The sequence below is a fragment of the Mandrillus leucophaeus genome, unplaced genomic scaffold, assembly GCF_000951045.1.
Source record: "Mandrillus leucophaeus isolate KB7577 unplaced genomic scaffold, Mleu.le_1.0 Scaffold190, whole genome shotgun sequence".
In the NCBI taxonomy this organism is placed as follows: Eukaryota; Metazoa; Chordata; class Mammalia; order Primates; family Cercopithecidae; genus Mandrillus; species Mandrillus leucophaeus.
The window spans coordinates 2,956,488-2,980,258 of NW_012101921.1; the positions used below are offsets into that span (position 1 = coordinate 2,956,488).

General features: G+C 40.4%; 1 protein-coding gene across 1 annotated transcript in view; it reads right to left on the reverse strand.

The window, feature by feature from the left end:
* The window catches only part of THADA (thyroid adenoma associated), a 376,494-nt gene that overhangs the window by 108,060 nt on the left and 244,663 nt on the right, over window positions 1-23,771 (reverse strand). The window contains exon 29 of the mRNA XM_011978219.1: window positions 4,554-4,669. Within this exon, the coding sequence (XP_011833609.1) occupies window positions 4,554-4,669 (116 nt within the window). The remainder of the gene's footprint in view (window positions 1-4,553; window positions 4,670-23,771) is intronic.

Genomic DNA, 23,771 nt, shown 5'->3' on the forward strand with positions numbered 1-23,771 from the left:
TTCACTAAGTTTACTAAAAGAAACACTCATGCAATATACAAACATACACATATACACTTATTTTTTTTTTCCTTTTATAACCAAAGAAGGAGAAACTAGATAACCAAATTCACTTCTGAAAAATTTAAGCCTAATATAATACTAATTACAACTCTCAGCCAAAGTAAATAAGTGATCTAGCTGGGACAGCTGAGCTGGAATCTGCAAATAGCAAGGGTGGCAGGGCATGGGGCTCACGTCTGTAATCCCAGCTTACTTGGAAGACTCTGGTGGGAGGACTGCTTGAGCCCAGGACTTCAAGTCCAGCACAGGCAACACAGCGAGACCTCATCACTAGAAAAAAAGAAATAAAGAAAAAAAAAACTTAAAAAAAAAGAGCTTTTATAATTAGCATGAGTGTCAGACTGGGTGATTCCTCTCTCATGATGCCCACTGCCATCCTTTCCAGGCCAGCAGCAGACCCCTACTAGATGGCTATTCTCATTTCGTTTCTGGTCTAGGTCAGTTTACTTTTCTTTCAGTAGTTAGGAAACTGCCTTAGACCCATGAGAGAGACAGTAAACTGGATCAAGAAGGGAGGGGTGGAGGAAAAGGGGAAGGAAAGGACTTGAAGGATTAATGAGCTGATTTTCATTAAGGCTTTGACATCTTGGAATGAAAAGCAGCCTGTAAGAGCAGAAGCCCAGTCCTTTCCTGAAGCCATGTTGCCAGCTGACCATTCATCACCAAAAATTCCCCAACAACTCCATGGCTATTGTTTAATCACCTCATATAAATCCCTATTAATCTTGCGAAGTCAAAACACAAATATATGACAAAAGTCTTCATTTTATGTGCCCTCAATTTCAGAGTCAAAATTTAAAAACTGAATTGGTTATCCAATAGCACCAATGAATTTTTTAAAAACCTTCTTTGAGAACAAAAGGACAAATACATATCCACTAGCATTTTTGTACTTATGGGACTGAACAAACTCAGACTAATGATCAAATAAATTATGGAAGGAAAAGGGTGTCAGTGTTAAAATTTCAGCCAACATTTTTTTCTTTGCAAAAACATTAATTTTTCATAGCTTACGTTCAAAAGATACAGAAAATCCTTAGTAGGCTCAAAGGAACATTTATTCTTCTTTCATGTGTAAATTACCAGGGACATAAAAAAGCCTCTTCAGTAGCTGAATTTGGAATACTCTGCACTGTAATATCTTCATGTAAAAGGCAGGTGAGAAAGTAAAGACAGGAGTCTGTTCTGAGAAGGGACCGCTAGGACCAGAGGGGGTTCTTCTGAGCATGGAGTTAACTAGCATAGACAGACAACTCTCGGAACAAGAGGACCTCAGGGACAAAATGAGGCTTCATCACTTATACCCAGTTCTATAATTTGCTATTTAGGAACCTCAGAGTTATCCTGTCAATGACGTGGATAATATAGAAAAACTGATACATTGCTTTGGAATGCATTGTGCTGTCTGGCAGTATGTTTTCCTTCCAAACTCTATTCCGGGCTCTGAACACATCCTGATTAACACTTGTAAAAGTGTGCTGGGGAGCAAAAGGAAGCCTGGTGTTAGGAACCATTTACAGACCACCCACAAAGCGGAAAGTTCACACTTGGATAATAGAGAGTTGACTGTACTGGAAACAGAAAAGTGGCTTTCCTAGATTCTGGGCAAGGAAGGTGGAAACCCAGTAATTGCAGTGATTCATGCCTTTGTCTTCTAGAGCTGGAAAATCATGGAGAAAAATCAGAAGTAGGGTGGGGAGTGGAGGGAAGGAGAATGGAAAGCCCAATTAGAAAATAGCAATAGGGACCATAGGACAGGTTTAAAAAGGCCTGGAGGACTTCTCTTCCTCTTAGCTGCAGAGGAAGCTGATGGCTTGTCAGCCATCTTCAGGCACCGCACAACATGAAGGTCCACTCAATGGCTGGCTTGCCGCTCCATCTCCTCTATCCCATTCAACAAGAGGTAATGGACTCAGGAAGCCAGTGGATAATGACTTTCTATGAGACGCATGAAGGAGTAGCAAGATAAGGGGGCAGAAATTTCTTCCTCAAAGCACTTTAAGAACTGGAGTGTTAGGATACTTGGGACAGTCCTGGCTAGAAGCAGGGTTTCAGAGGATAATTTCTGGACAGCCCTGACTTCTTGATCTCCAGAAATAACAGGTAGGAAGAAGTGGCCTATTACCTGGCAAACAGCTGAAGAGTACTGATGTGATATGTATCTTCGGGATGCTAAGAGCCACACAGAAGGCAAATGGTACTAGGCTTGGGTAAACACTTTATGGGTAAGCGACTCCTACTCTTTAAATGGAGAAAACAGGTTGGGTGCAGTGGCTCACATGCCTGTAATCCCAACACTTTGGGAGGGCGAGGCAGGTGGATCACCTGAGCCCAGGAGTTCGAGACCAGCCTAGGTAACCTGTTGAAACTCCTTCTCCACGAAAAAACCCCACAAAAATTAGCTGGGCATAGTGGCATGTGCCTGTAGTCCCAGCTGCTCAGGGGACTGAGGCGGAAGGATCACCTGAGCCCCCAGGAGGTCAAGGCCACAGTGAGCCGTGGTAGCGCCATTACACTCCAACCTGGGTGACAGAGCATGACCCTGTCTAAAAAAAGGGAGAAAAAACAGACTAATAGACTAAAAATGAGAGGCTCCTAATAACTTTACTGGCATTTCAGACACGAGAGAATTTCTCCATCAATATCCCTGTCCAAAGCTATTAATGTTGAGACAATAATTGAGACACACACATCCCATCCACACATGGGGAAATCCACCACTGGCTCCTTCACCAAAAGGTTTCTTTCAGAAGCTTTCACTGTGTGGCCTGGGCATATTTCCTCAGCCCCATTCTCTGTCACTTGTGCCTTACACTTTAGGTTCCAGAGGGCGAACTTCCTTATGGTTCTGCAAGCCTACAGTGCCATTTCATATTGCTGTGTCTCTGCCTATGCTATTACCTAAGCCTGGAATTCCCCTACCTGTGTGGGTCAGTTGGCAAAATTCTGGCTCATTCTTGATGGCCAGTTTGATGTCAGCCCTCCCTCACCCCTATTCTGGGGTACTGCTGTACCTATTACAGACATTTGTTATAACACTTAATATACCAGAGGAAAATTATGTATTTACACATCTTTCCCACTTCCTGGAAGTCCCTGAAGCCAGGACTAGTTCTTTTATATTTTTGTATCCCTACATCTCCTAACACAAAGGCTGGCAGGTAGCCTGTGCTCAACAATGCTTTGTCGAATTAAACTGATTTGAGAGCCTCACACAGCCCATTACTTGACTTGCCATAGAAGGTAGAGAGCCCAACAAAAGTGACCAGAAGCATACTTTCTGAAAAATAAAAAAGAGAGGCTTCTACCTTAGACAGCCTATACATACACACACACACACACACACACACACACACACACACACATTTTTAACTTGTTTGTTTCTCAAACTCTAAGCATCAGAAATTTATTTATTTTTGAAACAAGGTCTCGCTCTGTCACCCAGGCTCGAGTGCAGTGGTGCAATCATAGCTTACTAGAGCCTTAAACTCCTGGGCCCAAACCATCCTCCTGCCTTAGCCTTCCAAGTAGCTGGGACTACAGGCATGCACCACCATAACTGGCTAATTTTTGTTGTTGTTGTTTTGTAGAGATGGGGTCTTGTTATGTTATCCAGGCTGTTCTTGAATTCCTGGGCTCAAGCAATCCTCCTGCCTCAGCCTCCCAAAGCGCTGGGATTACAGACACGAACCACTACACCTGGCCAATATACTGACTCTTAATCAAATGCGTGCACTATGGCAGGAAAGGTGGTAACACTAACACATGCGCCTCTTCTGGAGCTACTCTGGTGGAACTTAGAGAGGACCTACAGGGGCCTTTGCAGCTAACACTATCCTATCACCACCAGAGTCCTGCAACACAGATTTTGAACACGGCGCTACAGAGAGTACTCCCTGTATATTAAATGAGAAATTCTTTTTACTCCTTCATCTTTCACACAATAAATGTTCTAAGTTCCAGGATAAACTAACAATGGCAAGGATGAAAAATATGTTTCTACTCTTTTTTGCCTTGCTTATTCAAGCTACCCTACTTCCCACCTAAGAATGGCAACTTCCATCCCCTCTTGCTATTCACACCCTATCTGTCTCTCAGTGCCTGCTCAAGTCTACAGCAATCTCTAATCTCTGAGTTGCCATGGCACCTAAGAGTTTGTACCACATGATTTAGTCAATCACTGCCTTTCATTGTTATAATATCTAACACAGGACTGGGCACATAGCAGGTTTCAATAAAAACAAGCTGATTGGTGGGCAGATAAAAAGCCATGTTACATGCCCCTTAGTCACTTAGCAGTTTTAGAAAAATTGTCAGGAAAATATTTTTCTTTCTTTACCACAACCCGAAGTTCTAAAAGGATAAATACTCCAATAAGTTTAGAAAACTCATGCCAATGACTTTTAAAACTCCCCACAACTAGAAACAGCAATTCTCAAATGTATTCCTAACCCCTGATAACTCCTTGCTCATGTGGGATTTTAACATACCTCTTGGCCAGCCAGAGTTTGGCTTTGGTACAAACAGTGATGTCAGTCAGCTCGTGCTGGAAGTCTGAATTCGTTCTGTGTTTGGAGTCTGAGTAGGCTTGCAACAAATGAAAAACCTAAACCAAAAAAGAAAAAAAAATTGCTGCTATGAAAATATATTTTTCCTAAATGCTCAGTTCCTCCCTTTTAAGTTTCCTTAAAATATTCCCCTCAAAGAAAACAGACACCTGCAGAATGCAGCTCTGGTCTCTTTGCAGAAAAGCATGTTGGTTTTGGAGGATGTAGCAGTGGTGAGAAACCCAAGTTCTTAATCCATACCTGTGCTATGGGTTTCTCACACAATCCCCAAAACCGATGACTGTGGCCCCACAATCATCAGCGACAAGAGCTGATTAGTTACAAACCACCTACACATTGATTTCAGCAGAGAAATGCAAACATCTCTATGTTGGCTGTCTCACAGGAAAACAAAATGTGCCTTTTAAAGTCAAAGTCTTAAATTTAAAGAAAGATAAATTGTTTGAGAGTCTAAACTGGTTTACATGTCTGGGTTCATTAGAACAGTCTTGGCTAAAGAAGTAGGCCAAACTAATTCTTGCCTTAGCAAATACTGGGCAGTGATGTTTGTAACTATTAAGGTTGTTTTTTTTTTTAGCAGATCTTCCCTTCGATGTCAGGAGTGAATGCAGCAATGCAGACGTGCCCCAATTATACAAGGATACTCGTGTGTATGCACGTATGCATGTATGCATGTACTGGATTCAGCAATGACATCCGCAAGGCCTCTGTGAGAAGTACAAATCTATAGCAGACAAAGAATAAGGACAAGGGCATACATGAGATCTTTTGACCTTGGCTAGTGCCAAGGAGAAAAATGCATGTCAAGAGAAATCCTTCAGTCTCCAGCCTCCTTATCTAAATCAAGAGGAAGAGGTGGGTACAGCAAAGTAAGCACAGATAAACACACTAAGAACTCTGAAAGTCTACTTTAATAACATCTGTTTTCTTTCCCTATTATATCCTTCTCTAGAGCTGTGAATGATTCTTTCTGTGTAACCAGATTCAACGTTTTCCTCTCGTTCTCTCCTATCAACAAGGGGCTAACAATAGTGAAACAACTGAGAGTTAGATATGGAAGGGGGTAATGAGAAACAGAAAAGGCCAGATAAAATCAATCCAGAGTCATCAGACCCTAAATGGGTAAGCTGGCAGGTTTTACTGGGTCAGACGTCTGCAATCACCAACAACAAATACATGCCAAGTACCTTCTGTTTAGAGAATCAAAATAAATTTCTTCTGAACAGAAGTAACTGTACAGGAGAGAGAACACAAGTCCCAATGTGGAGACTGAAAATGCTTTCTCTAATAATGGATCTGTTATTTCAGAAGCAACAGATCATATGTCGTGCCTTCACCACACCCCCGCAGGGACCCAAACCGCCCGTCGTGGAGTCTGGAGCAATGGGTCTGGCTGGAGCTTCTGTTCTTATGTGGTGACTGCCAGAGGGAAAAAATACCTCCCTCAGCCTGAATCCCCACTGTCCTGAAAGAGCTGGCAAAGTCACTGGGCTTTGCTTTACTTTTCTCTACAGCTGCACAAAACCAACCACCAGGGCTTTTCATGGTGTCACAGGATTGCAATTAATCAGCAGACACCAGCAAAATACATGACTTCGGAATTTACTTGTAAAGAAACCTGTGAGATTTTCAAATGCTTCTCATTTAGAAGCAATCACTTCAAAAATAACTCCTGGTGGATGTTTAAACTTAGTCCTGTATTTGCTCACCTTACTTGGCAAAAACAGTAACTGTTTTTGAAACGCTTGGTAGCTCTGGTTTATGAAAATCAGCCTACAATTCTGTCACATTGGATACAAACCAGACAATTGTGATCCTGGTTATTCACCAGGAATGGAGAGCAATCTATTTACACAGGACAAATGGAAAGACAGGTATGCTGAAAAGAACCGTGGTGGAAATAAGCATGTGGAAGGGCCAGAGTCAGAGCAGTCAAGGAAAAAATGGGGCAGGGAAGGAGACAGAGAAGAGAAGACAGGGGAAGGAGAAAGGAAAGAAAGTTTTATAAGCAAATGTATGAAACAGGTTAATGTTTTTGAGATATTTTTCTTTAAGAAAATTAATTTAAAAATTTGAATACACAACTACCCTCATAAGACAGTTAGTGTGTTGGGTTCAAGAAAAATGAGACCATCCTTTGGCATGAGGTCCAGGTACAAGGCCAGGCCCTCTGAAACTAGGATTTGATCAAGGTCAGACTCAGGAGCTCCAGGCAGCTCCCAAGACGGGCAGTTTGTCCATCAGCTCTTAAAGGATGGCAAGAGCAAGGCAACTCTTTCTTCCCCACTTTCCTAAAGTTCTGGTCCCAAAGAATTCTGAGGCTAAGAAAGCAGTCAGGCCCAGGCCTGTACTGAACCAAGCACAGAGAAACCAAAGCTACCAGATCCAAGGAGGATGATTAACTGAACACACATGAGAACTCAGAAGTTCAGTGTCATTTTAGGTGTCCCAAATTGGCAATTGAATCCAAACACTGTCAACAAGTATTTATTAAACAACTCTTATTACGAGACATTGTCCTAGGGGCTGCAGCAGAGACCTGATAGTTCCTTGCTTTCCTGTAGCTTACATTCTAGTCATGGAGACATGAAAAATCATTAGCTTTCCTGACTCTGCCTGGTCATGATTTACAACCTGCATGGCAGCATCGTCATCACTTTCCTTTTTATGCTTGACCTCCCCCTCCAATAAGTCTGGATGCACTGTAGGAATTCAATAAGCATTTGCCAAATAAAAACAATGTTAGTATTTGGTGCTCCTTCCTATATTCACTCCTTTAGGACACATTCCCTTGGGTCTGGTGAGCTATCGTAGGTGCCGACTTCTGTGTCTGGAGTGGAAGAGAGAGCTGAATCATGCTGTGCTCCTCATCCCAGTGGATGCCTCATCTGATAGTGGAGGCAAGAAGGCTAGATTAGCGCTAAGAATCTGGCCTCATAGAAAAGTCGAAGAGCACGGATTCTGGAGCCGAGCAGAGACAGGTGTAAACCAAGTATCAGTTTTGGAGCTTTGGGCAACTTAACCTCTGTTCCTCCATGGTAAATGGCCTACAATAATACCTAACTTGTAGGACTGTAGAGAGATTCAGAAGAGAATATATACTACTAGGATGCACTAGGGATGTGATACCAACGTTGATTCTTTTCCGTGTTCTGTCTGCTCCCTCCCTTGCAGCCCCATTCCAAAAATAAACAGTCAGAAAAGACTTTGCAGAAAGAGTGATATGCATATGTGGCCTTGAAAACAGTCTTGCCAGAATCGAGGGAAGGGTATGCAAGCAGTGAAAACAATTAAAACACATTTTAAGGGTATTAAAATATTGGTAATGCCAACAAAAGAGTGAACCTTAAACTATGGACTTTAGTTAATAATAATGTGTAAATACTGCTTCATTAATTGTAACAAATGTACCACACAAATACAAGATATTCATAGTAGGAGAAAATTGGGGGAAGCAGGTAGGGAGGAGAAACCTTCTGTATTACCAGTTCAATTTTTCCGTAAATTTAATGGTTCTAAAAAATAGTCAATTAATTTTTTAAAATATTGGTACTATTCAGGGGAGAGCAAGTGGTCCTGTGTGAGCAGAGCACAGCCAGGGTGTGCACAGGGTGGTGGGAGACACAGCTGGAGAAAGGAGTCGGGTCTGGTCAGAGAAAGACCTTAAGGCAACATTAAGGAATGTGTACTTTATTCTGCGGATGGCAAAGATTTCTTCAGAGAATGCTCTTGGGTGATGAGATCTGTAATTTGGAGAGGAAAGCCAGGGGCAGTGTGGAGGTCACAGCAGAAGGCGTGGAATGCCCAAGACTACTGCAGTAGTCTAGACACGAGGAGGTGAGGGTTGAAACCAGCAGCTCAAAACCAATAGCCTGTGGGCCAAAAGTGGCTGCAAATGTTTTGTTTAGCCCACGCAGTACTTTCAAATCAACCCTTACGAATTGGGAGATTTCACATTAAAGTCATCCTGATTTCCATTTTGAAAAATCAGATCTGGCTATAGCGGCTCACTTTCCTGCAGGGCTAACAGTCACCTGGCTGGAGCTGAGCAGTAGGACCTGGCCTCGGAGACGAGAACTGCACTCTCTAGTCTACTACTGTCACCACTATTACTACTGCCTGCTACTCTAGTCACTAAGACGGAGGGTCAATGACATTTATCAAAGCTCTTAGGCTTTTTTTTTGTTTTAAACTTTTGGAGAATCAAGAAAAAAATAAGATACTTACTGAACCCAAATCTCTATTAAAAGTTTGAAAAGAAAGAATGGGCAGAGAGCCCCTGTGTTTATACTCATCCCCCTCTGGTTCACTTACCCACCTGGCACAGGTAGGATTCTGATTTTATGACATCTCCACCCTACCCCAATCTAAACCACAGCAGCAATGGAAGGAGAGGAAAGGATACATTTGAGAGAGCTTCTGCGGGCTGCAGAGGCAGGGCTTGGCAACTGCTTTAGACATAGAGTTAAGCCGCAGGAAAGAGCCTCTTAACTTGGGCAGCTGGTGAACAAGGGGCATCTTTCAAGATGGAGATCATAAGAGAGTCTACAGCAGACTTGGGAATGAGGGAGCGGAATTAATGAGTTTGGTTGGGAATATCCGTGTGATGACTGCTTTAACTTAGGGTAATTTATCTCGCAAAAAAGAATTCTTCAGGGACAAAAGGGAGCTCTATTAATAATCACACTGGGAAAAACAGAGGACAGATGCTTACCCCCTAGCTGTAATAAGTCCCTTGGAGAAGGGTTAGAGGTGGACACAGAGGTCATCAGCAAAAGAAAACAGGAGAAAGCTTTGTTGCCTTAAGATAGTTACGACCCAATCAGAAAAAGACTGAAAGCACATTATGAAACAAACAAGTAAAAGCCAACAGCATCACCCATGACTATCACAGGCATGGATTTGCCAAGAGATGGGACTGTCAGCCCTGCCCTGAGGAGGGGGGTGGTCACGGAAGCAGCTGGGAGAAGCAGGGAACACATTGCAGGAGGGTGTCAGTGAGTAGGCTGATTTCTTGCCCCTGAGATGCAAGCCTTAATGAAAGTTTGAGGGGAACTGAGAAGTCTGGAGAACCTGGAAGCAGTTACCCTCTGTCCCCCACCCCTCCACTCTAAACACAGAGAGACTCAGGGGAACCCCAGGCATCTGTGCAAAGCATGGGGTCCATTTTGGCAGCTTTGAAATGCTCTTTGAATAAATGCCATGGGCCTAAAAAGAGTCATGAGGCAGTTTCCTGAAAAAACTTGCACTGCACCAGTAAAATATGTCTAGTTTATGCTGCTGGACTAAAATAGCAACTTGTGTTAGACAAGATCAAGATGATATATGGTTGTTTGGGAATGCAACGCTGAGATGGGTTTTCCTCTTCACCAAGCATGGCTTCCAGGCAATTTTCCCCCTTATAAAATCAACAGCAGTTGAGCTCCAGAAACCAGCAGAATCCAGCAATAACAGGACAAGGTTAGACAGGCTATGAAAAAAGACAACTCCAATAAGAAAAGAGATGCTCATTTCAAAGGTCAGATATAAATGGGGTAAACGTATCATAATCATTAAAAACCTCAAATTCTGAAGATCAAAAAACCTGTCTACTTTTGCAACTGTGGTTTCTTTAAAGCAAATTCTGTTTTCCCCTTGCTGCATGCAGACTACAGGTGAATATTTTTGACCCTATCACCTTCAGCCAAGTATAAAATTTCTGTATCTGCCGTTTTGCCTAGTTTTCTCCCTGCATTGCTCCAACCCCCAAAGCTAAGCCAGTGCCACATTTTTCCAAGCTTACTGTTTACACAGGATTTTATTTCGACTGGTAAAACATCTGTATTTTTTCAGGGACTTAAATAAATGATCTATGCCGGGAATGTACAGTATAGGGTGATGTCAGGCCCCCTTTTTTTCTCGACTCACTGGGCAGAACAGGCAAACATTGTTTCAGCCTGTAGTTGGGAATGTGAATATTTATCCTGTCGACTTAATTCATACAAACAGAACTGCAGGCAGGCAGGCAGAAGTATTTTATGGCTGTAAGTCAGACCGAAAGGGGGGTAAAAGGGTAAAAGAGAGATGACTGAGGGAGGAATCGAAACTTTCTAATTCACAGAAACAAGCCCAATCGCTTCATTGCTGGGAAACATATACAGCAAAAATTATTCAAAACGCAGATTGTGTTTGTATGTAAGTGAAGGACAGGGTGGGAAGGCAAGAGAAAGATCTCTAACAATACAGTATGTCATTTGCAGTCATTCCAATGTGGCCTAGGATTTGTTTTCCATTTCAGGCATATTAACTGGAACCCCAACTAGGCCGTAGGCTTCTCAGGAGCACCCCTCTTGCCTCTGACTTCCACAATGCAGGGTGCCATGCTTATTGGGTATAAGTACCTAATCATCTGTACAGAGCTCAACATGTTTTTTATTCACAGCCCAACTGGGCTAGAGCCAGAACCTTGGGATACCTGAACTCCTCGACCTGGTCATTCCCCAGAAGAAAGGCTTGGTGGGCACGTGCTGTCCACATTAACCCATCAATCTGCTAGAGGGCCAGTCAGGAAGCATTTCATGTGGTTGTTCACCTAAACTTCAACCCGTTTACTGGGTAAGAACACATCCTTAGGATGGTCTTGCTAAGTTCCCACAATATGACACCTTACTGTGTTGTATGTTGCTGCCAGGAAAAGGATGCTAATTACAAAGTGTAATTACTTCCTAGTTGATTCTGGTTTGGGAAGAGAATCATAGGAAACAGGCCGTGAACATCTTTAAGGACTACAATGTAGAAAAACACAAAGCCTGTTGGGGACTGGAAATTCACTTTGGGCCTCAAATCCATCCCCTCCTTTCTATTAACACTCCCACTATTCTAGTTCAGGAGCAAGAAGACCCTGCACCTAGACGATAAAAACAACTTAACTGCCTAGTCTCTGCCTCCAGCACTTATTTTACACATGGCCAGCAAAGAAATATTCCTAAAGCCAAGCTCTGAGGACATCACTCTCAAGTTCAGAATCTGTCAATGACTTTCAGCTTCCTAAAGAAAGTGCTGGGCACTAAAGGCTCAATCTACCTTTCTAGATTTAATTCCTATTTCTTCCACTTTATGAACCTATTCTGTGGCCACAAAGAACAATTTCCCATTCCTAACAACTTACAAATGCTTTCCTGGCCAGGACGTTCCATCATTTGTCTCCCCACCTTCTCCAACTCCACCTACTGAAATTCCATAAAGTAATGCCCAGCTTAAACGTCACCTTCCCCATAAAACCCTCCACAGCTTTCCTCAACTACCCCCACTCCCACCCTAAGACTCACGTTTTTCTCTTCAGTGCCCCAACATCTCCTTTAATTTGATGATTTTAAAAAACGGTTTAATCCCATCGTCATGGTTATCAATCTATACTACCCTTTTCTAGAGTATAGAGCTCTTTATCTGGCAGGCAGAGGGGCTCAAAACAGAGGATTCATTGATTCGGAATTCTACCATGGTCTTGCTAGGGGTGGCAGAACAGAAGCTGCATTTGCAGCAGCAGCTGGTGTGCTAAAAGCCACCTCTGTAAACTCTGGTCACACCAAGGTGTTGGGGGAAATAGTACTGACAAGAGAGAAAGTATACATTTGTCTTGGATCATCTCTCACCTGTTGTTCTAAATTCTACAAAGTAACTACGAGCTCCTTCACAGGGGAGACTCGTCAAGGGTCCCCAACAAGGGCCCCCAAGCTGTTGTTAAGGGTAAGGTTTGGACAGTGACGTCAGATAGTCAACCTTAACCCAACATACAAATGAAGGCCTGCACATGAAGAATTTAAAATTAACTAAACACTAACATAGTATCTGCTCTAACTAAAAAGTTCCTAATTTTAGAACACAGATACATTTCTGAAAATCTAGCTATAAAATTATTTGTAAAATAAATCTGTTTAAATCCTTTTAGGAAGAGCTGTATTATATTTGATAATTTATCTTGCTTATATATTTGGATCTTCAACTACTGAGTTTTCTGAGAGAGTATCGAGATCAATAAGAAATTCTTAATGTTGTAAAACTTACTAATGAAAAATAATACATGGCACAGTGGCTCATGCCTGTAATCCCAGCACTTTGGGAGGCCGAGGCAGGCGGATCACCTGAGGTCCGGAGTTTGAGACCAGCCTGGCCAACATGGCAAAACCCCATCTCTACTAAAAATACAAAATTTGCCAGGCGTGGTGGCTTGTGCCTCTAATCCCAGCTACTTGGGAGACTGAGGCAGGAGAATCACTTGAATCTGGGAGGTGGAGGTTGTGGTGAGCAGCGATCGCGCCACTGCACTCCAACCTGGGCGACAGAGTAAGACTGCCTCAAAAAAAAAAAAAATAAAATAAAATAAAATAATAATACAGATAATTTGTTCAGTCAAGACAAAGTTACTTTTTTAAAATAAATTTTATTGTGTATATTTAAGGTATAGAACATGTTATGAGAAAGGAGGGAGAGGGAGGGAGAGAGGGGGAGGGAGAGAGGGGAGGGAGAAAGAGAGAGAGAGAGAGAGAGAGGGAGAGAGAGAAGGAGAGAGACACAGACTGACTATAATGAAACAAATTAGCATACTCATCATTTCACACAGTAACCAGCATTCCTACCACCACCTTCCAGGGCAAGAGTGCGTTATTAACTACAGTCCTAATACTGTAGTTAGATCTTTCAACTTGTTCATCCTACGTAATTGCTACTTTGTATCCTTCGACCTACATCTGACCTACTCCAACCCTGGTAACCACTAACCATTAGTTTATTCTCCAGTTCTATATATTTGACTTTTATTATTTTGTTAAAGATTCCACATATAATTAAGATCATGCAATACTTTTCTGTGTCTGGCTTCTCTCAGCAAAGTGTCTTCCTGGCCCATTCATGGTGTAGCAAATGGCAAGATCTCCTCCTTTTTAAAGGTTGAATAATATTCCACTGCACATAATCTATCTCTCTCAGTTTCCTTATTCATTCATCCATTTATGGATACCCAGGTTATTTCACTTCCTCTGGATACATACCCAGAAGAAGGATTGCTGGGTCTTATGGTAGTTCTATTTGTAATTTCTTTAGGAATCTTCATACTGTTTTCCATTATGGAGGCATCAATCTGCATGCCCACCAACAGGGTACAACAGTTCCCTTTTCTGCACACCCTTACCAACACTTATCTCTTGCTTTTTGATAACAGCTATCCTAAGAGGAGTGAGGTGGCATCACATAATGGTTTTGATTTCACCTGAATGCAAATCAAATGATTAGTGATGTTGAGCACTATTTTATATACCTGTTGGCCATTTTCATGTCATCTTTTTTGAGATATAAAAGAGACAGGCATTCAAGTTCGTTGCCCGTTTTTAAATTGGGTTATGTATTTTCTTGCAAATGAGTTTATGAATTACTCATAAATCTTAGATAATAACCCCTTATCTGATATATGGCTTGCAAATACTTTTCTCCAATCTGTAGGTTGCCTTTTTTCACATTTTATTTATTTGTTTATTTATTTACTGAGATGGAGTCTTGCTCTGTCGCCCATGCTGGAGTGTGGTGGCACAATCTTGGCTCACTGTAACCTCTGCCTCCCAGGTTCAAGCGATTCTCCTGCCTCAGCCTCCCAAGTAGCTGGGACTACAGGCATGGGCCACCAAGCCTGGCTAATTTTTTTTTTGAGACGGAGTCTTGCTCTGTCGCCCAGGCTGGAGTGCAGTGGTGCATTCTCGGCTGACTGCAAGCTCCACCTCCCGGGTTCACGCCATTCTGCCTCAGCCTCCTGTGTAGTTGGGACTACAGGTGCCTGCCACCATGCTCAGCTAATTTTTTGTATTTTTAGTAGAGATGGGGTTTCACCGTTATTAGCCAGGCTGGTCTCAATCTCCTGACCTCGTGATCTGCCCACCTCGGCCTCCCAAAGTGCTGGGATTACAGGTGTGAGGGAGCCACTGCGCCCGGCCAATTTTTATATTTTTAGTAGAGATGGGGTTTTGCCATGTTGACCAGGCTGGTCTTGAACTCCTGACCTCAAGTGATCCATCAGCCTCGGCCTCTTAAAGTGCTGGGATTACAGGCATGAGCCACCACGCCTGGCCACATTTTATTTTTAAATTTCTTATGGGTATATGGTAGGTGTATATATTTATAGGGTACATAAGATATTTTGATAGAGGCATATGATGTGTACTAACCATTTATCATTTCTTTGTGTTATGAACATTCCAATTATATTCTTTTATTTTTAAATGTACAATAAATTATTGTTGACTGTAGTTACCCTATTGTGTTATCAAATACTAGATATTATTCATTCTATCTAACTGTATTTTTGTACCCATTAACTATCCCCCATTCCTTTCCTCCCCAGCCTCTGGTAAACATCATTTTACTCTCTCTCTCCAGGAGTTCAATTGTTTTAATTTTTGGCTCCTACAAATGAGTGAAAACGTGAAATTTGTCTTTCTGTGCCTGATTTATTTCACTTAGCATGGAACCTCCAGTTCTACCTATATTTTTGCAAATGACAGGCTCTCATTCTTTTTTGTAGCTGAAGAGTACTGCACTGTGTATACGGACTATGTTTTCTTTACCATTTGATATGGTTTGGTTGTGTCCCTACCCAAATCTCAACTTGTAGTTCCCATAAACCTATGTATTGAGGGAGGGACCCAGAGGGAGGTAATTGGATCATGGGGGTGGTTATCCTCATGCTGTTCTCATGATAGAGAATGAGTTCTCACGAGATCTGATGGCTTTACAAGGGTTTTTTTCCCCCCTTTGCTCGGCACCTCTCCTTGCTGCCACCGTGGGTAAAGAATGACGTGTTTGCTTCCTTTTCCGCCATGATTGTTAAGTTTCCTGAGGTCTCCTCAGCCATGCTGAACTGTGAGTCAATTAAACCTCTTTCCTTTAAAATTACCCAGTCATGGGTATGTCTTTATTGAAAGCGTGAGAACAAACTAATACACCATTCATCTGCTGATGGACACTTAGGCCTTGGGTTGATTCTAAATCTTGGCTATTATGAACAGTGCTGTAATAAACAAGAGAGTGCAGACATCTCTTTGATATATTGATTTCCTTTCTTTTGAGTATATACCTAATAGTGGGATTGCTGGATCATACGGTATTCTAGTTTTGCTTTTTGAGGAACCTCCAAACTGTTCTCCACAGTGATTGTACTAATTTACATTCCCACCAACAGCGTACAAAGGTTCCCCTTTCTCCATATCTTTGCCAGCATTCATTATTGCCTGTCTCTTGGTTAAAAATCATTTTAACTGAGGTAAGATAATTATAGGCTGCCTTTTCATCTTGTTTATTGTTTCCTTCGCTTGCAGAAGCTTTTTAATTTGATATCGTCCTTTTATCCATATTTGCTTTTGTAGCCCGACCTTCTGGTGTGACAGTCAAGAAATCATTGCCAAGGCCGATGTCAAGGTTTCCCCTGTGTTTTCTTCTTAGAGTTTTATGTCTTAGGTCTTACGTTTATATCTTTTATCTATTTTGAGTTGACTTTTGTGTACAGTATAAGGGTCCAATGTCATTCTTTTGCATGTGGAAATCCAGTTTTCCCAGCACCATTTACTGAAAAAACTATCCCTTCCCCATTGCAGACACAGTTAATTTTAAGGCAATACAGGAGAAGAGGAACTGATAGTGGCATAAATGAAACAAAATTAGTCATTGATTGATAACTGTTTGAAGCTGAGTGATGGATACATGGGGATCCATTATATTATTTGTGTATATCTAAAAATTTCTATAATATAAAAATGTGAAAAATATTTAGTGAGGGAGGGAAGAAGGGAAAGATAAAATAGCTTAGTGTATAGGACACAAAAATAACCAATACAGGAAGAGCTTATGATGTAGTGCAGAAAGTTAGATGTACATACTGAAATTTAAGGTAGAAAACAGTTAAGTGCTATAAGAGAAATACAGAACAGAAGGCCTAGAAACAAACTCATTAGAAATTCTGCACATGGAAAGTAAGTGGATTATAAAAGTACATTTAAGCAGTAGTGAAAAGATTAATTCATTCAATAAATAGTATTAAGACAATCAACCAGTCCTTTGGGAAATGATATAGTTGGATTCCTATCTAAAGCCTTAAACTAAGATAAATTCCAGATGTAGAAAATAATCAAATGTAAAAAAGAAACTATAAAAATGCTAGAAGGGAATGAAATATGTTCTGTATCATGTTTTATAATCATCAGGTAAAAATGTTTTTTAAAATAATAAAAAGCCATGAATAGGGGAAAATAAGATGTATAAATATGTCAACATAAAAACTGAAAACTTTCATATAGCAAAAACTAATATGAAGATTCAAAAGTAAAGGGAAACCAGGGGTAAAATATCTGCTAATTCCCCTAAGGAACAAAACTTGCAAATCAATAACAAAAATGAAAGTAACTGAATGAAATATAGCAGGGATTCTCAAACTTTCTCAATTCAAAGCACCTTTAGTACCTCACTAATTTTTTCAGGGTACCCTAAGGCCAAAAGAAATAGCTAAGAGTTCCATTTATTAAGTAGTTAGGTCCAAACAATCCAATAAGTATTTATGCCTTAATAACTTCGTGGCTGTGTGAAAAAATAAACAGAAGTTGAAAGAAAAAATATTTTCCTTTCATACTTAAAAAGCCACAATTACTCACTAATGCGATGCATGTGCCTATTGGATACTGTATGGCTTCCCCGACTTGGACTCCACCACTCATTCCTGTTCCACATAGATTTTCTCAGAGCACTTGCTTTTTTATCACAGCAACTACCAAATGCTCAACTTTGCAAAGATACAGCATCATCAAAAGGAATGTAGTATGAGCTAATGTTAAAAACTATAAATTACTTTGTGCTAGTAATTCCACATAATGTCTGACAGATGGCAAGTGTCACTGTGCTTCTCCCTAAAATTGAAGATATCCCATGCCTTGCCACATACTTTGGGAACTGCAAATATTTAGCAAAGAACATAAACAAACAATTCACATATGAAATACAAATAGCCAATAAATGTATCAGAAAATGTTTAATTTCATTAGTGTTTAAAGAAATGTAATAAAACAATGAGGGTTTTTTTTTAACCTATGTATTTGGCACACAATTTTTTTTTTTTTTAAAAAGTAAGACGCAATTGATAGATGGATAAGAAAATAAGACACTCTCAGTCATCACTGGTGGAAGTATAAATTGTCACAACCTTTTTGGAGGGTAACCAGCAGAGTCATGTTGTATACATAACATATTCTATGCAAATGGTACCCAATGGAGTTGGGCAAAGCCACAACTTGAAAGTCCAGCATTTGCTATCAAAATGGAAGACACGTGCTTTCTTTAATTTTGCAATCCCCACTTCTAGGAGTTTATTTTACAGACAAACAGATATGGGCAAAGGTATAGATGTTCAAGGATCATCTTCAGCAGCACTGGTTGTATGGAATAGGAAAATTCAGAAACAACCAATACAGGACCAGTTGAAAAGAGTAAGGGATAGTCCTACATATATCCTGTCATGTACAGCCAAACTGTACAGCCATTATAAAGAAGTTGTAGGTTTATATAGACGCAACTGGAAATTTCTCCAAGTCATACTGTAAAGTGAAAAAGGAAGCTACAAAAATACTATGATCCCATTTTTATAAATGCCAGGTTGTTAACAATGGGGGAATGAGGTTTTTACATTCAATGTTGTATACTTCTGTAATTTAGAAAGCTTTACAGTAGAAATGCATTACTTTTCAATTTTTTTCAAGTTTTGAAATTGTAGACTCATAGCAAATTGCAAAGCCAGCAGAGTCAGTGTACCTTTCACTCAGCTTCCCCTAATGGTGATACCTTATATAACTATAGTTCTAGATCAGAATCAGAAAACAGACATAGGTACATTATTATTAACCAGACTGCATATCTGATTCAGCCGTCACCATTTTCTACATGCATCCATTTGGTGGGGGAGGAGGGTGCCATTTTATCCCATATATGAATTTGTATAACCACTACCAAAATCAAGATACATGACTGTCCTATCACCACAAAGCATATTACTTTTAGAGTCAGAAACAATAAAAGCTAAAATATATCCTTTTTTTGGTCATATATTCTCTAACTCCCTATTCAATATGAAAATTCACACACTAATTATTGGGACAGGTGGCTGTGTGGTATTTTCACTGAGAGAGAAATCAAAGAAAAGAAACTTTGGCATTCCCAAGGCTCCTCCTCTCTGGTCTCTTCCTTTGACTTTTCAGTTCTGTGCCCAGTGTGGCTGGAAAAGCAGGTCACAGGAGAAACTCACTGAGGGCAGAGAAGGCTGTTCATGGGGGAGATAGTTGGCAGCCTTCTTAAGAGCCCCAATTGTATCTCCAATGTTGCCTCTTCAGCAAACGAGGCCAAAGGAAATGTAAAGTTATATTAATTTGCATTTTCCAGATTTTAGAGTGGCTATAAAATTTGCCTTGTAAAAAGAGATTGGCTTACAAAAACTGCTTGGCATCCAGCATCTGGTAATGCACGTTACTCTGAGCTGCCCAGTGAAGGGGTTTGAGGCAACTGGACTTAACTGTACCTAAAGGCCCCACAAACCTGAGCCTGGGCTGGAGCCAGCCTCAGGAGTTTGCTGGCTTCCAATGCACTGTGGGAACAGACAGACTCCTCTTTTAGAAAAATAAAGATGGAATTTTTTTTCCCTCTTTTGGTTGCAGCTTATTTCAAAGGTCATCAAAGTAAACAAAAGGAAGACTGTGAATCTTTAAAAGTCAAAAAGTGACAACTGTTTACAAAGTGGCTGTTTATATTTTCACATGGAGGAAGGGAAAAAATGATTCCTCTAAGCCTCTAGGAATGGAGATTTGGGTGGCTGCCCTTCCCCCTCCATCTAGTTTGTTTGTTCATTTGCCACTCAAAACCTCCAGCAGTGAGGTCCAGGAACATCTGTTGCATCCATTTTATGCATAATTATTAAAGTCTACTAGACAGCTGGGGTTTGTGGAATAAACCAGGCAGTGTCTTAAGCAAAAGCCTCTATAGCCCTTATTGATAACTATGTAATATCCAAAATCATAGAGAAAGGATTCAGTAAGGCCTCTCCAAATCTTGAGCCCTGCTTCCTAAGATGGCACCTTTGTTCAGAGAATGGTGATTCTGTGAGATCTAACTGAGCCAAGGGGCCCGTGATATCAGTCCTTATGAGCCTCCTTGGATCCCTGAGAGTCATCAAAAAACGTTTTTATGGCTTGGTGCAGTGGCTCACACCTGTAATGTCAGGACTCTGGGAGGCTAAGGTGGGCGGATCACTTGAGGTCAGGAGTTCGAGACCAGCCTGGTCAACATGGCGAAATCTCGTCTCTACTAAAAATACAAAAATTAGCCAGGCGTGGTGGCGGGCGCCTGTAATCCCAGCTATTTGAGAGGCTGAGGAAGAAGAATTGCTTGAACCTGGGAGGTGGAGGTTGCAGTAAGCCGAGATTACGCCACTGCAGTCCAGCCTAGGTGACAGAGCGAGTCTCAAACAACAAAAAAACAACAAACAAACAAAAAACCCCTTTACTCTTAGGCATTTTCTTGGTTGATCTGACAATAAACTCTGGACAATCGTCATGGATAAGCTGCTAACTGGAATTTTTTTTTTTTTTCTTTTTAAGAGATGGCATCTCCCTTTGTTGCCCAGGCTGGACTCAAACTCCTAGGCTCAAGGGATCCTCCTTCCTCAGCTTCCCAAGTAGTTGGGACTACAGGCATGTGCTACTGTCCCCAGCTCTAACAGGCATTTTTTTTCTATTATTAGATATACTTCAAGATAATGAGATGTAGGTGGTATTAAAATAACCAACCTAAAAGGTACCTTCTAACATGGTGTGCTGGGCAAATTAATCAAAGTTCAATTCTCAGTCTATTACAAAGATTTCATATTATTGCTACACATCCATTTAGGCTCAGCTCACCAATTCCCTTTGCAAAGTTCTCCCTGACAATTCCAGGTCACGGCAATCGTTCCATCCTCTCATGCCATAGCACTTATCTGAACCACTCATTTGGCACCTAGGATATGTTATCTTAATTGCTATTTATCTTTTTATGTAAACCATGTCATTTTATCTCCTACAGAGCCTTGCTGGAGTGCAAACGTTTGTTGATTTGATTTTAAATTTAAGGCAATTACCATGTGGGTTGAGATAAACAGTACTTGTAAGGCAATAGTTAACTCAACAGTGAAAGTAAACAGCAAGACTGCTTGCAAATAGTTTGGCATGCAAAGTAAGATGACCAATGACTGTAAGTCCTCAAGACTGGAATATGTTTGTGTCATGGGCCACCAGCCTTTTAAGTCCTAGCCTACTGACATGTCAGGTTATTTACATGAATTAATCTTTCCCCAAGCTCACCTTGAGGAAACTAATAATCTTCCTTCTAAACCTACTTCAGCTCAAACACTGATGCCACTATGAAACCATTCCCAGGAACTGTTAAGTTTATTTGTTGAGTCAATAGCTGAATGAAACAATGACTCTCTCTAAGCAACCAGTCATCCACTCATCTGTCCATAAACCATTTTGGCCGTTCCCTTTCACTATATTGCTGGAAGGCTATGAGGATTGTTTGGGAAAGTTCAAAGAGAAGTTGTTACGGATTTTCCATATAAACAAGCCCTTTCAGTCAATTATTGGGACTGAGGACAATGGGACAATAGGATATTTCTCTTGGTGCCCACTAGACTCATATTGATACTAGACTGATACTTTAGTCCTCAGGTTAGGAGTTCTATATGTGGAATGAGTTCATCCCCAGGAGGCACCTGACAGTATCTAGAACATTTTTAGTTGTCACAACTGAAAGGGGGTACTACCAGCATCTACCACAACTGAAAGGGAGTGTTACCAGTAGACAGAGGCCAGGGATGCTGCTAAACATCCTACACAGCACAGGACTACTTCTTAAAACCAAGAATCCAGCCCAAAATGTCAGTTGTGCTGAGGCTGAGAAACCCTGGCCTACTATGATATTACAGGCTTTGTAGTCAAGACGTAGCTGGTAGCCTTAGAAAATTATTTAATCTCTTTGAGCCCTAAGTTCCTCATCTATAAAACAAAGCTAATAATACAACTCCTCTCACATCTCATGAGGCTGCCATGAAGTCTAAAAGATAACTGATATACAAAGTGCTTTGTAATTTCTCTTTAAAAAATTAGTCACTCTTAGACCACAGGACTTCTGCCTTTGGCAGTGTTGTTTCTTAGCAGCATTTTTCTTAGTGGTCTGTGATGATTGTCCCAGAATCTGTGCTTTCTGATGAATCATCTTACTACAGCTCATCACAATGACAAATATATGGCAAGGATAAATAATGATTATCCCTCAGGTGCTTTAAGAAATACAGTATTTGTTATCAAGGTTGCCATTTTTATCATACGTTACATTTTCTGCATTTGTGATGTACATCTAAGAATAAGTTGTACCACTCAGTGTCTTAGAAAAAAATAATGTGCTGACCCTTGAAGGTATTAACTCTATTAGTTATGACCCTCAAGAGGTTTATTCTTGATATTCTTTCCAACTGAGACTGTTCCATAAATTCACATATCCAGAGGTATAATTTCTAGCCCCTTTGGACTGCTCTGAGAGAGGAAAACTCTTTAAAATACGCTAAGAAAGCACATTCTTATTTTCTTTAATATTTCCCAAATGACCCAAATCAGGTAACACTTGAACAAATACTTTAGCTCCCAACGTAGGTCATTTCCTGGGTGAATCTGGCCAGTTTGCTTTTACCTTATTCAAAGGAAGCAAAGTGTTTTTCCTGTGTGTATTAGTCTCACAAAATAGATACCTGGATGTTTATATAATGAAGCATTATGATCTTACATTTGCAGTCCTGCTTCAAAGGGTATGAATTATGTGTGCATGTGTTTAAAATTCCCTAATTTTTTATTTACAAGAAAAGGCAATATAACACAGTCACATATTATTTAATGACGGGCATACATTCTGAGAAATGTGTTGTGAGGTGATTTCATCACATTACTGTACTGAATACTGTAGACAACTGTAACACAATGGTAAGTATTTGTGTATCTAAACAGAGAAAAGGTATGGTAAAAATATGCTATTAATATAAAATATTTCAAATGGTGCACCTGTTTGGAGCACTCATCATGAGTGGAGCTTTCAGGACTAGAAGTTGCTCTGGGTGAGTCAGTGAGTGAGTGAGTGTTGAGTAAATGTGAAGGCCTAGGACATCATTGTACACCACCGTAGACTTTACAAATACTGTACACGTAGGCTGCCCTAAATGGATTTTAAAAATTTTCTTCAATAATACATTAACCTTAGTTTGCTGTTAACATTTTTACTTTATCAACTTTAAATTTTTAAAAACTGTTTGTTTTGTAGTAACACAGCTTAAAACGCAAATACTTGCATAGCTATAAAAAATAATTTCTTTATATCCTTATTTTATAAGCTTTTTCCTATTTTTTCTATTTTAAATTTTATGTTTTTACTTTTTTTAACTTTTTTGCTAAAAACTAAGACACAAACACACACATTAGCCCAGGCCTACACAGGGTCAGGATCATCAAAATCACCATCTTCCACTTCCACATCTTGGTTCACTGGAAAGTCTTCAGAGGCAGTAACACACATGGAGCAGTCACCGTACATAGTCACAATCCCTGAGACTGTTTTACAGTTAACAATTTTTTAGGTAGTCACCTCCTATGATAATAATGCCTAAAGCAGGAATATACTCTAAAGTAACAATAAAAAGCACAGTAAACACATAAACCAGTAACATAGTCATTCATTGCCATTATTGAGTATTATGTGTTGTATATAATTATATGTGCTATACTTTTATTTGACTGGCAGCGGAGCAAGTTGTTTACACCAGCATCACCACAAACACATGAGTAATGCATTGTGCTACAGGCAATAAAAATTTTTTAACTCCATTATAATCTTATGGGACCACTGTCACATGTGCAGTCTGTGGTTGACTGAAACACTGTTATGTGATGCATGACTGTAGTTTATCCCAATCTTCTTGAAATTAATGGTGAACTCTATGTAGAATGAATCATATCTCCATAACAGGCGGTTTCCTGGCTATCATGAAAACTGTTTTTTTTTTTTTTT